This window comes from Tamandua tetradactyla, chromosome 22 (genome assembly GCF_023851605.1).
Source record: "Tamandua tetradactyla isolate mTamTet1 chromosome 22, mTamTet1.pri, whole genome shotgun sequence".
Taxonomy (NCBI): Eukaryota; Metazoa; Chordata; class Mammalia; order Pilosa; family Myrmecophagidae; genus Tamandua; species Tamandua tetradactyla.
Genome location: NC_135348.1, coordinates 7,391,245 through 7,405,596, shown reverse-complemented (window position 1 = coordinate 7,405,596; position 14,352 = coordinate 7,391,245). Strand labels below are relative to the sequence as shown.

General features: G+C 40.6%; 1 protein-coding gene across 5 annotated transcripts in view; it reads right to left on the bottom strand.

Annotated features, from left to right (window-relative positions):
* Nucleotides 1-14,352, bottom strand: part of SPMIP2 (sperm microtubule inner protein 2) — a 130,678-nt gene that overhangs the window by 61,565 nt on the left and 54,761 nt on the right. For all 5 annotated transcript variants that reach the window (XM_077139667.1, XM_077139666.1, XM_077139665.1 and 2 more), the window contains one exon: nt 10,368-10,600. In XM_077139667.1, the coding sequence (XP_076995782.1) occupies nt 10,368-10,600 (233 nt within the window). The remainder of the gene's footprint in view (nt 1-10,367; nt 10,601-14,352) is intronic.

Here is a 14,352-nt window from a genome sequence, read left to right as displayed (position 1 = left end):
TTCTTTTAAAACAATTTTTGCATTTCTCCTACAGATATCAGTGTAAAATGGCAAATTTGTTATCTAAAATAAGCAGGCCCTTGTCAATTTATTAATGAAATCATCATGATTTATTTAGACAACTGTGTCTAGTATGGTGTTAGAGCTAATGAAATTCAGAATAAAAAAATCATTTTTCTACTGGTCAGTTGTTTGTAAGAGTAAAAGAAAAGACTGATTCAAAAAATAATTCATCATCTTCTAACTGTAAAACAATTAACAACCAACTAGCATATTTTCTATCCTAAGGAAATCAGTGAGGATCTTTTACTCTTATTTTCAATGTTTTCAACCAACGAAAATGATCACAACTCCAAATTGGATATTTCCACAAAGCAATCTTTAAATAAGTCTAGGCATTAAGAAAAAGTAAATAAAGAACCGCTAACTATATTTAATTAGTGTTTTAGACGCAATTGCTGAAATGTATTAAAACTTTTAAGTTTGAGTTAAATTAATTGCAGATTTTTGGATCTTTTGTTATTTAAAAATGAAAATCATTGCTTAAGACTTTCACTTTTAATCTCAAACCCCGCTGGTCTAGACTTGACATACTTAGGAAATGTTTTGGGGAATCTTCTTACTTTTTGCTATACTTGACTCTGGCTGCTTCTTAGTATATCCAACTTGGACTTTTTTTACTAGAAAGAACCATTTTCCACATCTGTAACTTTGAAGTCTTTCTCAGCAGTAGAATGAATGCAATAGCAACGTATTTCAGGAATGCATAGACACTGGGATTTTTCTTTTCCACCCTCTTCCCTGGTAACATTGAGCAGTTAGTGCCAAATGTGTGAGTGGAAAATCACCCCCCCTTCAACTCGAAGGCTACCTTTTCTTATGCTAATGTGTTTTTTTCTTCACTTGCTTCAATTTGCAAAATATTACCGTTAACCCCTTCGGTGTCTTGTGTTCTCACAGCCAGTGAGAAGCACTCCCTTTGTTGTAGCTGGGTTGCCAAATTGCACAATATTGCCTATTCTAGACCAGGACTATTGAAGGGAGAAGGGGTCACAAGCTGCCTTTGTGTGAAAGGAGCATTTAAAATATTCATTTTATATTCAGAGCCTGGGTAGAAACAAAACATTTCTTTCTGAAAAATGTCAGTGTTTAAGGCATGGAGTCTGTGATGTATTTTTCTTGTGAAAAAGCAAAAATGCACAATGCAGAAACCCACAGTTCATTTTATGCCACATTATATATGGGTTTGAATACTAATGCGCTAATGAGATTCTGGTCTCTTTTCTTGTTTTTTTGACTGCAGTATTTTAAAATAATTTTAATTACTGCATGAATTTTCATCTAATAGACTACACATTGGGTTTCGTGTTTGTTGACGAGGTCCCCAGTATCTGTTTTCGGTGGAATAGTCAAATAATAAGCAACGTGATCCATCATATTTATAATGTGCTTATAATGACATAATTCAAAAACTCATGCTTGCCAGAAAATATTATATATATATATAGAGAGAGAGAGACATTAATAACACTAGATCCTGTTTATTGAGCCTTATTGCACTGGATACTCTACTGAGTGCTTCACATGTATTATCTCACTTAATCCATTCAACAGCACTCTCAGATGCTACTATCACCGGTCTGGTGGGTAGAATTTGAGGAGGTCCCACCCCTACTCCAGTTCCCATCTCCTCGTATCACACCTTCTCCCAGTTATTTCAGTCAAACACGAGTCTAGGTGCTGCTGTGAAGGGATTTTAAAGGTATAATTGAGATCCCCAATCAGTTGACTTTAAGAAAGGAACATTGTCCTCCTGGACCTAAGGTAAACTCTCTAAAGGGCTTGGGCTCTTTTTTTTTTTTTTTACAGTTTTTAAATTTTATTTTTTATTAGAGAAGTTGGAGGTTTACAGAAAAGTCATGCACAAAATACAGAAAATACAGAGTTCCCATATACCTCCCTGCTATTGATACCTTGCATTAGTGTAGTATATTTGCTACAATTCATTACAGTCCATTGTTCACGATAGAGTTCACTGTGTTGTACTGTCCTATTTATTTTTTAACTTTGTATTGCATAGTATAACGTATATACAAAGAAATAAAAAGCAATAGTTTTCACAGCATTCTTCAACAAGTGGTTACAGGACAGATCCCAGAGTTTGTCATGGGCTACCATATGCTCCTCTCATATTTTTCCTTCTAGGTGCTCCAGAATATAGGAGGCTAGAGAGCTTAAATATTTTTTGTATTATCACAATTGACTTTTTTTCTTTCTTTTTTTTTGCGAAAAATAACCTATATACAAAAAAGCTATACATTTCAGAACGCAGCACCACAATTAGTTGTAGAACATATTGCAGAGTTTGACATGGGCTACAATTCCACAATTTCAGGTTTTTACTTCTATCTGCTCTAAAATACTGGAGACTAAAAGAGATATCAATTTAATAATTCAGCGCTCATATTCATTTGTTAAATCCTGTCTTCTCTGTGTAACTCCACCATCACCTTTGACCTTTCCATGCCTCTCTTTAGGGGTGTTCGGGCTAGGGCCATTCTAAATTTTTCATATTGGAAAATTGACAAAAGGGATTCAAAGAGTGAGAGGGATTTGACATGCAGGAGCTTCTCTGTTACTAGTTTTAAAGACGGAAAAGCCACATGGAAAGGAATACAAGTGGCTTTCAGGAGCTAAAAAACGGCCCCCAGCTAATAGCAGCAAAGAAATGGGACGTCAGTCCCACAACCACAAGGAACTGAATTCAGCCTCTTGGGAAGAAAACGCCAAGCCTCAGAGAGGATCACAGCCCTGGCAACACCTTGATTTCAGCCTATTGAGACCTGAGCAGAGAATTTTAGCTACTCCATGCTGCTCTACAGCATGTGAACTTATCAATGGTTGTTGCTTATTATGGTAATTATGACATAGCAATAGAAAACGGATACAATCTCCATTTTAAAAAGGGGAAACTGAGGCATCATTAAAAATAGGAGGCAGTTTTCCGGTGCCTGCCCACTCAAAATAAATAAATAAATAAATAAAAATAGGAGACAGACTAGCATGCAAAGAGAAAAAAAGAAATACAAAAGTTCTTAAACTGGCAACTTCAGCTTATGTGCCACATTCAATTCTTCAATAAGTCCACAAACAAAGATTTGCCCTGAAAACACAATGTGAACTCTTCGAGTTGCCTCATTTATTCCTGAGAGGGCAAATTTCTGTTATTTCCTCCATATCCTTCTCCAGGGAGATAAGCATTTTCCTCATTCATTCTATAATGCAAAATACACTAGAGTTGCCCTTTAAAGCAAGACTAGAGCATATTCTCTTGGGAATTGTTATCATTTGTAGTGGAGACCAATCCTTCTGGTTAGCCCACCACCCAGAGTTGGTTAAATATCTCTACCAGGGTCCGAAATCTGAGCAGCTTCAACCATGTCTGCTACAGAAAAGCTACACAAGAGCTTCCCATGTCTGTATGTGTTCCCAGTATACTGTTTCTGAAATATAATCAAGTGCCAGTTGCAACTTTTCTCACCTTGGAGTTTTCTAATGAGTTTGGCGCTGGTGTTAATTGAAAGGTTAAAAAGTGTGCTTCCCCTAAGTTAATTGTCCAATTAGCGCCACAACACAGAATTACACTAACGGTGGTAGCTCCGGCACTGTGAGCAGAGATGATGTATCTAAGTTTCAGTCAAAAATTAAATGGTAATTGCGTTTCAAATGACTTTCATTGAATAAGCTAAGCGTAGAATAATTCCCCCATCTAAAGCACACTTAAAAATCATTTGCACATTTTCTCAAACCTCTGCCAAAACGATTGTATATAGGATTTTGGTAAACTCATGAGAAATCGTATGGCAATGATAACATGCACGAGATATTACAATGCTTACAATGTTTGCAACGCGATTCATAATAATAATTTCTTCAGCAGTGCAAAGGCCCGGTGCCAAACACATCGAACACATCATTTTATTTAATCATCAGAAGAAGCTTATGAGCTTATTGTGCTTTTATTTTCCCTACTTTATAGGAACAGCAACTAATGCTTAAGGAAATTAAAGTCCTTGGTTCAAGTTCATATCCTGCTAAGGGGTAAAACTAGGATTTCAGCTGGGATCTTATCTCCCTGACTCCTAATCCAAAACTCCAGTTTTCAGCAGAATGCTGCTTATTATTCATACCCCTACATTCATCCATCCATTCATTCATTCGTTGTTTGTTGATAGTCAGCTACCCCTTGCCGAGCGCTGGGAGGTGGTGGATAGGGAAGGGGTATTAATGCCAGTTCAAGGTCAAGTAAAACAGATCTCAGCCCTCAAGTTCCTTAAAGCCGTCTGGAACGTGGCTAGGCTTGTATTGTACAATTATTGGCTGTTGTTGTACTAAAAACTTCAACAGCAGCATCAACGAAGACACTTTCCTACTAATTCTTTTCTATCTGACGTTGTTCACAGTGTATACATGTCCACTGAACTTATCTTCAGTGACAGTCGCTTTGTGTCCAGAGACAGAGCTAGGACCATATAGCAGTTATATTTAACTGTTTTCAACTCACTCAGTTTAAGTTTCCTTGAAATCCTAGATTCAATCTTGGGAAAAGAATAGGTATCTCCAGCCTTCTAGCCTTGTTTGCTATGCTTTCTATAAATGTTTGTCCACATGGCTGAGCTAATCTGGGAGTGCTAGATATGAATACTTAGGAAAATGATGATCCCAAATGCATGACGATTTAAGAATTTCTACCAAAGTTCTTAAAAAGCCAAGTTAAATGCCAGGTTTCCTGAGCAGGTATCCCTAGTATTTTATCCCCCTGTGCTTGGGGGATAAAATTAGACCCAACCCAACTTTCAGAATCCTTCAGGAACGTGCTTAAAAGAGGCTGGCTGTGAAGTCCAAAACCACAGTTTTGCTATAACCCATTCTAATTTATACCATTTTTCTCAGCTGCGTATGTCTCTATCATCCTCAAATAAGAGCTGTTGAAAGCTTACAGCAAATGCTTGATCACTAACCAAGGGGTTACTTTTGTTTTTAAAAATGTGCAGTATCCATATAGGCAAGTATTCAAGATATGATATCAAGCCCTACAAAAATCAGTGACCAATGTGGTGTGTTTTTAACCCTTCTTAGTTAAGGCATACAGTGCGGTGGCTCATCAGGTGTCCGGCTGCGCGACCAGCCGGGACGTCAGCGGGGCTGCGGGGATGCAGGGCTGCGGGGCAGCAGGGATGCAGGGCTGCGGGGCTGCAGGGCCGCACTGCCCCTCGCAAACACATCCTTCCCGGTGGGACTGCTCTAGAACGGAGTTCAGGGGGCGCCCACCGGCGACACATGCCCTCCCTTGTGGTTTTCAAGGGCTACTAGAGAAAGGAGGCACCAGATAGAAAATTCATTTTGTGGAAGTTCAGCAACAAGCACGGTTTCAGAAGGCAAACTACTTCCTGCAGTTTGTTCGGGGAATCCCGCCAAGCCAAGTTTTGTAAAATGGGGAAAATAGAGCAGCTGTGTATGTGGAGCTTTAATAACGTTAATATATATATATATATATATTATATATATATATATATATATATATTTTTTTTTTTTCCCAGAAAAAGGAGGGTGATTGGCCCCCTTAGCCAACATCTCGCCTCCCCTTCCAGGTGGTCCACAGCGGTGCCCCCTCACTCAGGGCCCCCCACGGCCCCATAAAACCTGTTACTTTCTACAGCACTTAAGGATGAAAGGTGCTAATGTAATTATTTTTCTATTAAAGCGCAAACTGTTAGGAAGCAAATAACTGTGGGAAGTATGACGTGAGAACTAATCACACGCCCATCTGGGAAAGGACAGCAACAATTCAAAGGTGTGCCTCATTTTAGAAAAGCTATTTTTCATTTTGCTTTTATAACTTGATCGAAAGGGAAGCTTTATTATTATTATTTTTAATTTTCTATATTGATAACGACATCTGGAGATTAGGAGTGTGAGGGCTTAGGAGTTTTTGTTTTGTTTTGCCTTAGGTGCATGGTCCAGGAATCGAACCCGGGTCTCCCGCATGGAAGGTGGGCATTCTGCCACTGAGCCACGGGGACGCCCAGCTTAGGAATTTTAATGACACTCAAAATCGGTGACTGATTGTGATGCCTCTAAATGAATCCAAAGGTAAATGAGAAATCTGGGGTGAAAAACACCCAGAAGTTCTGAAATATGAGGTTGGCAGTCTTCATAACATATCAGCTCCACACAGGCCATACTTTTTTCCAGGTGAATTTGAAAAAGGGAAGGACATAGTTGCGGAAGATTGGACAGTTTAGAAGAGCACACAGGGTTAGGCTGGGTCAAGGAAAGAGGGTACAGCCCGGTGGTACCTCTTTTTTTCCCCCAAAATGCCACAGTTTGTATTTGCTTTTATGTTTCGAAAGACCTTAAGGTGCTTATCAAATAAAAATTCAAAAATAACCATTGCCAAGCTATTTCTTAATATATCAAATGTGTGAGTGGCATCTACCAAAGATTCATTTTAATATTATAAATGAAGTGTATTATGTGCAAACAATGCTCAGGGAAGATGGGGGGGAAATTGAGAGAAGCATGAGGAAAAGGATGCATGCCTCTTAAGAAAAGGAAATTGGAACTGATTCCAGCCACACCCCATTTTACAGAAAAAGAATAACCAGATCTGCATTCTCCACAGCGACTGCAATCTAACATTTGACCTCATTCTCTATCATTTTGCCTCATGCCCCCTCTAAGTCCTTGAATTCACATGACCTGGGTTGAAATACTGACTCCATCATTTTTCAGCCATGTGACATCAGACGGAGGTCCTCAAGTGCCATGCCTGTTTCCACATGTGTAAAATAGGCAGAATCACAATCCCCACGTCACATGATAAACACGCAGTCAAGGGCAGGTCTTTTACGTTGACTTTCTCTAAAGAAAAGCATAGTGAGAAAAATGTCTGCCAAAACAACCAACCGAGGAACAGTGTGTTCAACAGCCATCAAGACTCTCACCATCTCATCAGAAGTCTGTTCACATGTCTGCAAAACTGTCACACAAAGAAGCCCTCTGTATTTCACGGCACTGGAATTTCTTGCAGTTGAAAACGAGACAGAAATTTCGAAGGCTCAGAAACGCTCGTTTTATTATACCATATCATGGGAAATATAAATATATTGATGGGTTGCCAGAGTTCTCCTTATTGCCTTATATGGATTTTAAAAAAATTGTTATATTGTATAATGTACTGGTTGTAAGATATGCTATGATTAATTGATTTAATATCGTCTTTGGGGTCACCCCCATGAACAGTTAATCAACACACCCGCTCTAACATGGAGACTATGGGAAAACCCAAATGACTTAAATCACTCTAGGAGGTCAGAGCACAGGGGCAGAAAATCAGGAAGCCTGTTGAGGTCTGGGTTAAAGAAGGGCCACGGGAGAGGAGACATGACCAGCTAAGAAGCAATAAGAAAAGCAACTCAGGTTAGCATGGGGTTGAAATCAAAGGACTGACTGACTCCATACATTCTTGTAGAAACAACATTTACAGTTGGGCACAGACCAAATCCATTAAAAAAGAAAGAATGTGCTGCCCTTACATCTGAGATAATAACAAAAGGTGGTCTTTCCTGGTTTATATACACATATATTATTATGGCATTGTAGCCCACAATAAAACTAAGTAGGAAATAGGCTACATGCAAAATTCCAGAACAGAAACCTGATATTGTGCTTTTTACTGACCTCTGCAATGTGAGCCAAATTTTCCAGGTGTCATTCAGCCTGGAAGTTATTATCTGCCTGCCAAAAGCCAAATGATGTATAGAACCCCTTCTAGTGCCCCAAATAGAAGATACTATCCCAGGTAGGAAGCAGCTGCCGCAGGCATTTTACCAAAAGTCTATTGCAGGTGCCCGAGCTTCCTGAGCTGCCAGCCTTCTACAAACCTTTAGAGCAATAGATTAAGAGTAACAGCTGTTAGGGCTGTAAAAACCCAGGGGATAAAGGTTTAAGACAATGAGGAGTCTCTGAAGTTAGACTGGAACAAAGAAGTGACCATTTTTACTTGACTCATCCAGGGGCAAGGCAAGGTGAGGAATATGGAAGAGGTCCCCCGAAAATCCCAAAAGGATTGAGGTCTTTCTGTTCCAGCACATTAAGGAATTCCGTAGCTCCCTGGGGAAGAGAAGCCTGAGTTAATGCCAGAGATGCCCATATATTATTTGTAATTGGGAGCATGTTTGTATGAGCGAAGGGTGTGTATCAGCGCCAGTGTCAATGTATGTGCCAAGTGTGATTAATTTGAAGTGGCTGCCTGAAGCACTGGCTTGATAAGGAGTCAAAGTCAGAGCCTAGACTCAAAAAAGACTTTTGCACTCTGCCTTGGATGTAGAGATGTGCCCTAGCTCTGAAGGGGGCTATTAGCAGCGTCAATGCCAGTACTTAGACCTTTCCCGGTTGGTAAATTATATATGGTTCACTGCAAATATGCATAGTCATTTTCAGGGAATCTTTTCATTGTCGTTATAAAGTTCTAAGTTAAAGGAACCCTTTAAGGTCTTGTGTAAGGGTATTTTCTGGGACAGATGCCTGGAAACAGTTACTGTCACTTTACCAGAGCCAAAAAAAAAAAAAAAAATGGCACAGCTGACGAGCAGCCTCCCTTACAGCATATGCCAAACAAGAACAGTTTCCGAGTGTGCCACAAAATGGGAAAGAAAATCAAATGCAATCCCACAGAGATCAAGAGGACACTGCTACCAAGCAGAGCTGTGATTTAAAGCCTCCCGTGAAAGGCTAACGAAATAAAACTGAGTAAACACCTCCCTGCAAGGCTAACTCGCTGCTATCATCTCTTTTGGATTCTCAGCGTGCTACAAAGACCAGGGAATGCTTGGATTTCATTTCACTAGAGCGGAAAGATGCATTATGAAGTTAAAGATGAAGAAGGAAGAGAAGCTAATCACACTCAAGATGGTCAGACAGATTGAGAGCTGTGCACAAAAGCAGGGCACCCCCCCCACCCCCCAAAGAACAGCCACAAGGCAACAAACGTTCTGGACTCTGCTCAAAGCAGTTGCCCAGTCCTGGGCCCATACCCCTTTTTTGTGTGATATTTAGTAGAAGTTCTGACTTTCACCTTTACTGCCCTAAGTGGTTTGGGACACAGTTTAAGAGTGGGAGCATGCACTCTGTTCATCTGACACTAACAATGAATAAACACAACCACAGAAAAGTTAACCGCTGCATTTCAGATGGCAGCTGTGTGCCAGGCATCGTGCTTCGTGTATGCCTTGGGTTCTCATTCATATTTAATCCTCACAACATAATCATATTGAACCCATAGGGCTTGCTGTGCGCCAATATTCCCAGCACTCTGTAAATATTAAGTTGTTTAAGGTTTGCAACGGCCCCATGAGGTGTCACAGCGAACATCTGATGATGAAGAAACTGGAGCACAGAGGTTGAGGAATGTGCTGGGGCCCTTCCCTGCTGGGCGGGGCTGACGCTTGGGAATCTGATGAAGCCAAAGTTCTCTACACTGCCTTGTGGTCAAGGAGCAAGCAGAGGCGCCCAGAGGGGAACTCACACTCACCCAGGGTCCCAGACCTAAAGGAGAGTCCGGGTTTGAACGTGGCTCTGCTGATTGCAAAGACTGAGCTCCCAGCCATGCTCCCGTGCCGTCACAGGTTAGACCAGCCAAAGGTTTTCTCTTCTGTTAACCTTGATCATCTGTAAGGTTGTACTGTTATTGCTTTAAGAATTTGGGGTTACCGAATTCTTGAATAAGCGATACCTGTTCATTTTTGAGATAATTCAAAGGCTTGTATCAACGAAACATCTGAAATCTTAGATTTTACTTCTAAACACAGAGGGGACTGTGAGCTCATGCCTTCTTCCACATCACCAGAAGGAATTAAGACAAGGTTTCTAAGAATCCCCTGACTACATATCCTGGATTACCTACTTCAAAGACTTTATCAATACAGCAGATTTCAAAGGCCTGTGACTCATTTTTTAGCTTTGTGGATTATGTTCAGCCCAGCTTTGTCCCTTTACACCACCCACTCAGAAGGCAGGGTTAGGATGGGGGAGGTTTAGGAATGTCTCAGCATAAATATGTGTCTGAATGCATTCCAAAGCCAAATGCAAATGCTTTGGGTTTATCCCTGGCTTCGTTTCCTTCACACCTCTCCTCTCAGGTATTAGAGTGGCTAACAGGGAATTGTGGCAGCAAGCACATTTATTTACACATTTATCATTCTGCAAAAATTATGTCTTCTTGCTCTCAATGACACATCAAGCCCATCATGCTTCCTATGGAAGCAGACAACGTCCTAGCACAGGCATAAATTTACGAGCAATACCTTGATGTGAAAACCAGATTCGAGCCTTGTTTTGTTGATAAAGTTATACTCTGGTATTCCCCAACCAATTTCACCAACATGCTCGTGTTTATATTTTGCTGGAAAGCTTCTGTTTGGGGCAGGCCTCCACAAATATCCGAGATCCCCAGTTTTTTCTGACACTGGGCGCTTTTCTCCTATATAGGAAGTGTGTGGCTGAATTTTAGGTAGATGATCCTTTATATAATCTGGGCCTTGGAAAGAGAGAAAAAAAAATACTTTAAAAAATTCTCCACACTTTATTCTAAGAAACTTTGTTGTTTTAACAATGCAAATATTAATAGTCAATGATTATGTGGCACTTAATAAGTTCTTAGTGCTGTTATAAGCCTTTTAGATATTAATTCAATTAATCTTTATAATAACCAAATGAGATAGCATTATTTTCCCCGGTTTATAGAAGGGAAAAATGAAGCACAAAAGGATTGTTTTTTTGTCCAGAGGTACAGCTAAGAAGCCTTTTATACCCAAGCAGTCTGCCTTGTAGGTTCGGCTCTTAATTGCCACACTAAACTGCTTTGTTTATAAGCAACTTAATACAGACATGTTTTAAACATTGAAAATCCAAATTTAGACCTTCAGGCATTGGATATTTCACCTAGATGGTAAAATTTGAAATTAGAACTAGAAAAATCCCAAAATGCATTAGAAGCAATTGGAAAATAAATAAAATCATTAGCTGAGGACAGCTTAGAATAATGACCGAAGGCAGGGGTAATAAATATTGGTATTATAAGACAATGATTAGACCATAATCTATTAACTCCAAATAGGTGAAACCATCAAAATAGGAGATCTGGTGAGTAAAACATGCGGAATAAAAATAAATAATAGGGGGAACACATGTTAAAATGAATTTAGTTTGAAATGCTAGTGATCAATGAAAGGAAGGGGTAAGGGGTATGGTATGTATGAATTTTTTTCTGTTGTCTTTTTATTTCTTTTTCTGAATTGATGCAAATGCTCTAAGAAATGATCATGATGATGAATATGCAACTATGTGATAATATTGTGAATTACTGATTATATTTGTAGAACGGAATGATCATATGTTAAGAATGCGTTTGGTGTTATATATATATTTTAAATTAATAAATTAATAAAAAATAAAGAAAAAAGAAAAAAATAGTTCTGGGAAAAGATCACTCAGATCGAGTTGGTATGAAAAGTGGATGACGGGAAAGTGAACAGGGGAGCTAAGACATTCCGAAAGAAAGGTCCTGATTAAAAACAGACAATGGAGCTCCAGGTTCAGAAGCAATTTCAAAAGTTACATAACCAAAATGGGTGCAGGATTGGCATGGGCAGATGGGGGACCCAGTGAAGGAACTTATTTCCTGTTACCAAACGTTGACCAAAGACCTTAGAGACTTTGGCCAAAGATGTCATTTGGGCCCCCACCCCGGCCCTGGGGCACCCACTACCCTGATCCGGGATGACTGAGCTCAGTGTTCACTGACAGCAACAGTGGGCAGGGGCTTGGACACACTGCCCCTGCCCCATAGACCAGGTACCCCGAGTGATGGGCAAGTGGTGAAAAGCCCCTGCCTTCGGTAAGTCATCTAAGCTTTCCAAGGAGGTGGAGAACATGAGAATTCGCGCTTCGAAAACACAATTTTGGCAGGTGTTTTCACAGCTTCCTAATTTCCATCACTCCCAAGGAGACTTTGAGTATTTACTGAATGGCTCATTTCCCCTGATGAATACATCGTGGCCTCAATTCTATCCGCCTCAGGTTTTCACCAGGTGTAACTACTCTGGGAAAATATAGAATAGCCAGAGCATGAAAAACTGTTTTCTCTCTAAATATGATAGGTGCTGGGGTCTCATCTACAAAACTGTTGTCATAAGGACAGTCTTTGCGATCTCTTCTAAACAGGATGAAATACAGAACTGTGTTTTAGTCTTGCTGTAATTTCAGCATACATTCGGGCCAGCATTTTCCCAAAAGTGTTCCCTCCAAATGCTGAAAGTGCAGCTGGAGGTAAATGAAATGCAGGCGGTGACGAGAGTTCTCTATGGACAAATACACCTGGGAACACTGCTTGTTATGTTTGTCTTTTAGAAATTCACAATACAGGTAAACATATTAAAAGTTCTGAGAAATCCCGTGGTAAATAAACCTGATGATAATTATTAAGTGTGTCCCAAATTTATTTAGACACGGATCGTTTCACCATCAGCAGCCTGCTTCCACCCCAGGCCACTAATGTGCATCCTATGGACACAGAGATCAGGAAAATATCTATACAATGTCTTGGTTATCTTTAACAATTTGTCAAAGACCACAGGAGTATATATGTGAGAGCAGGTGTGACTGCAGCTAGTTCCGAAGTCCCTCTGTGGGCTGTAATACATGCTTAAAAATAGTCATTACTGGTGGTGCGAGGGTGGTTCGAAGTGGTAGAATTCTCGCCTGCCATGCGGGAGACCTGGGTTCGATTCCCAGACCATGCACTTCCCCCCAAAAACCAAACAAACAAAATCAAAATTCAACAAATGATGCTGCAATTACAGGATACTCCCATGGAGAAAGAATGAAATGTGACTCCTACTATACAACATACCAAAAATAAAAATAAAAATAAAGCCATTGCTGGACAGCTGGGTCTAAGGGACCTAGCTGTAGAAACTGTGGTGGAAAATGCATCAGCTTTGCAACCCAACAGTGTGGGGGTCCAATCAGGGCTCCCCACAGCTTTGGGCAAGTCACTAGACGTGGTGAAGTCCCTATCTCCTTCCCACGTCCTGTAGAAATGACGCAATGCCACGTGATGGCACCGTGCCCAGCAAACAGCAGGTCCTTGTGGCAGCGCTGCCTGACTCTGCCCATCTGAGCAGATGCCCAAGTCTCGAGAGGGGCTCCCACATTCCCCGCAGGTCACCTCCAGCCAGCCCTGGGTGCTCGCATCACCTCCTAACCCGTAGTGTGCAGAAAACTGGCTTCCCTAATATGATGGCTCTGTGGGCTTCGAGCATTAAACGACCGATTCCTTCTTCTCTCCCCAGGTCTCTTCCCCTGGCGGCTGGACTTCTGTGCCGGATCAGATCCCCACCCTGGAAATAAGACTTTCAGTTTGTGCCCTGTCTTTGGCCTCTTAGTCTTTATTTTTACTTTTAACCATTTTCATGTTTGTTCGTGGCTCAGGTCACATTTTATTCTTTTTCCATGTGAGTATTCCGTTACTGCAGCACCATTTGTTGATTTTGGGGTGTGTCTGTGAGGGAACTACATGTTCATCTATTCTTGCATCCTTCAAGGTATTTCTAGTTTTCCTTTATCCTGAGACAGTTTTTCTCAGCTCTTTCATCCTCTTTCCCAGGCTTCAGACCTCATTTGCCAACGATGAAGTGGGCAAAGCTGAAGGTGACCAACCTCTGGGCAGTGATTTGAACATAGTAGGTCCTGAAGACGTGTGTGTTGAATGGATAAATAAATGATTAAATAAATGAATTAAAGCATTCCGTCATAAAACCGAAGGTTTGTGAAGTCATATTGGATTAGAGGCAAGCACTTTAAAAGTCTGATGAGCCATCCTATTTCCAGAACTATCTTACACTCTCCCATTCTGAACTGTGCAATAAGACATTTAAGGGTAAGGTCAGAGGAAGAACTGCTTTTCACAACACTTATTTAATAGTTAGAGGCAGGGTGAAGGAGGAGAGCTCACAGTAATATCATGTCATTCTATAATATCGCCTCATGAGGCCAAGCCTCCGCTTCAGTGACCAGAATGAAACATGCCAAGGAAATGAATAAAAAGAAATCAAGTGCGATATGGAAATGAATGTTTTAATATGCATATTCCATAATCTATTGACAACACAAGCAAAATAAGGCCATTGCAAATGTGCAGTGCAGGACAGCTTGACGTGATAGGGGATCAAGCCAAGGTAAGGGTCAGAGGGTGATGGGAATGAAGCTGAAATGAACTCTGGCGGACAC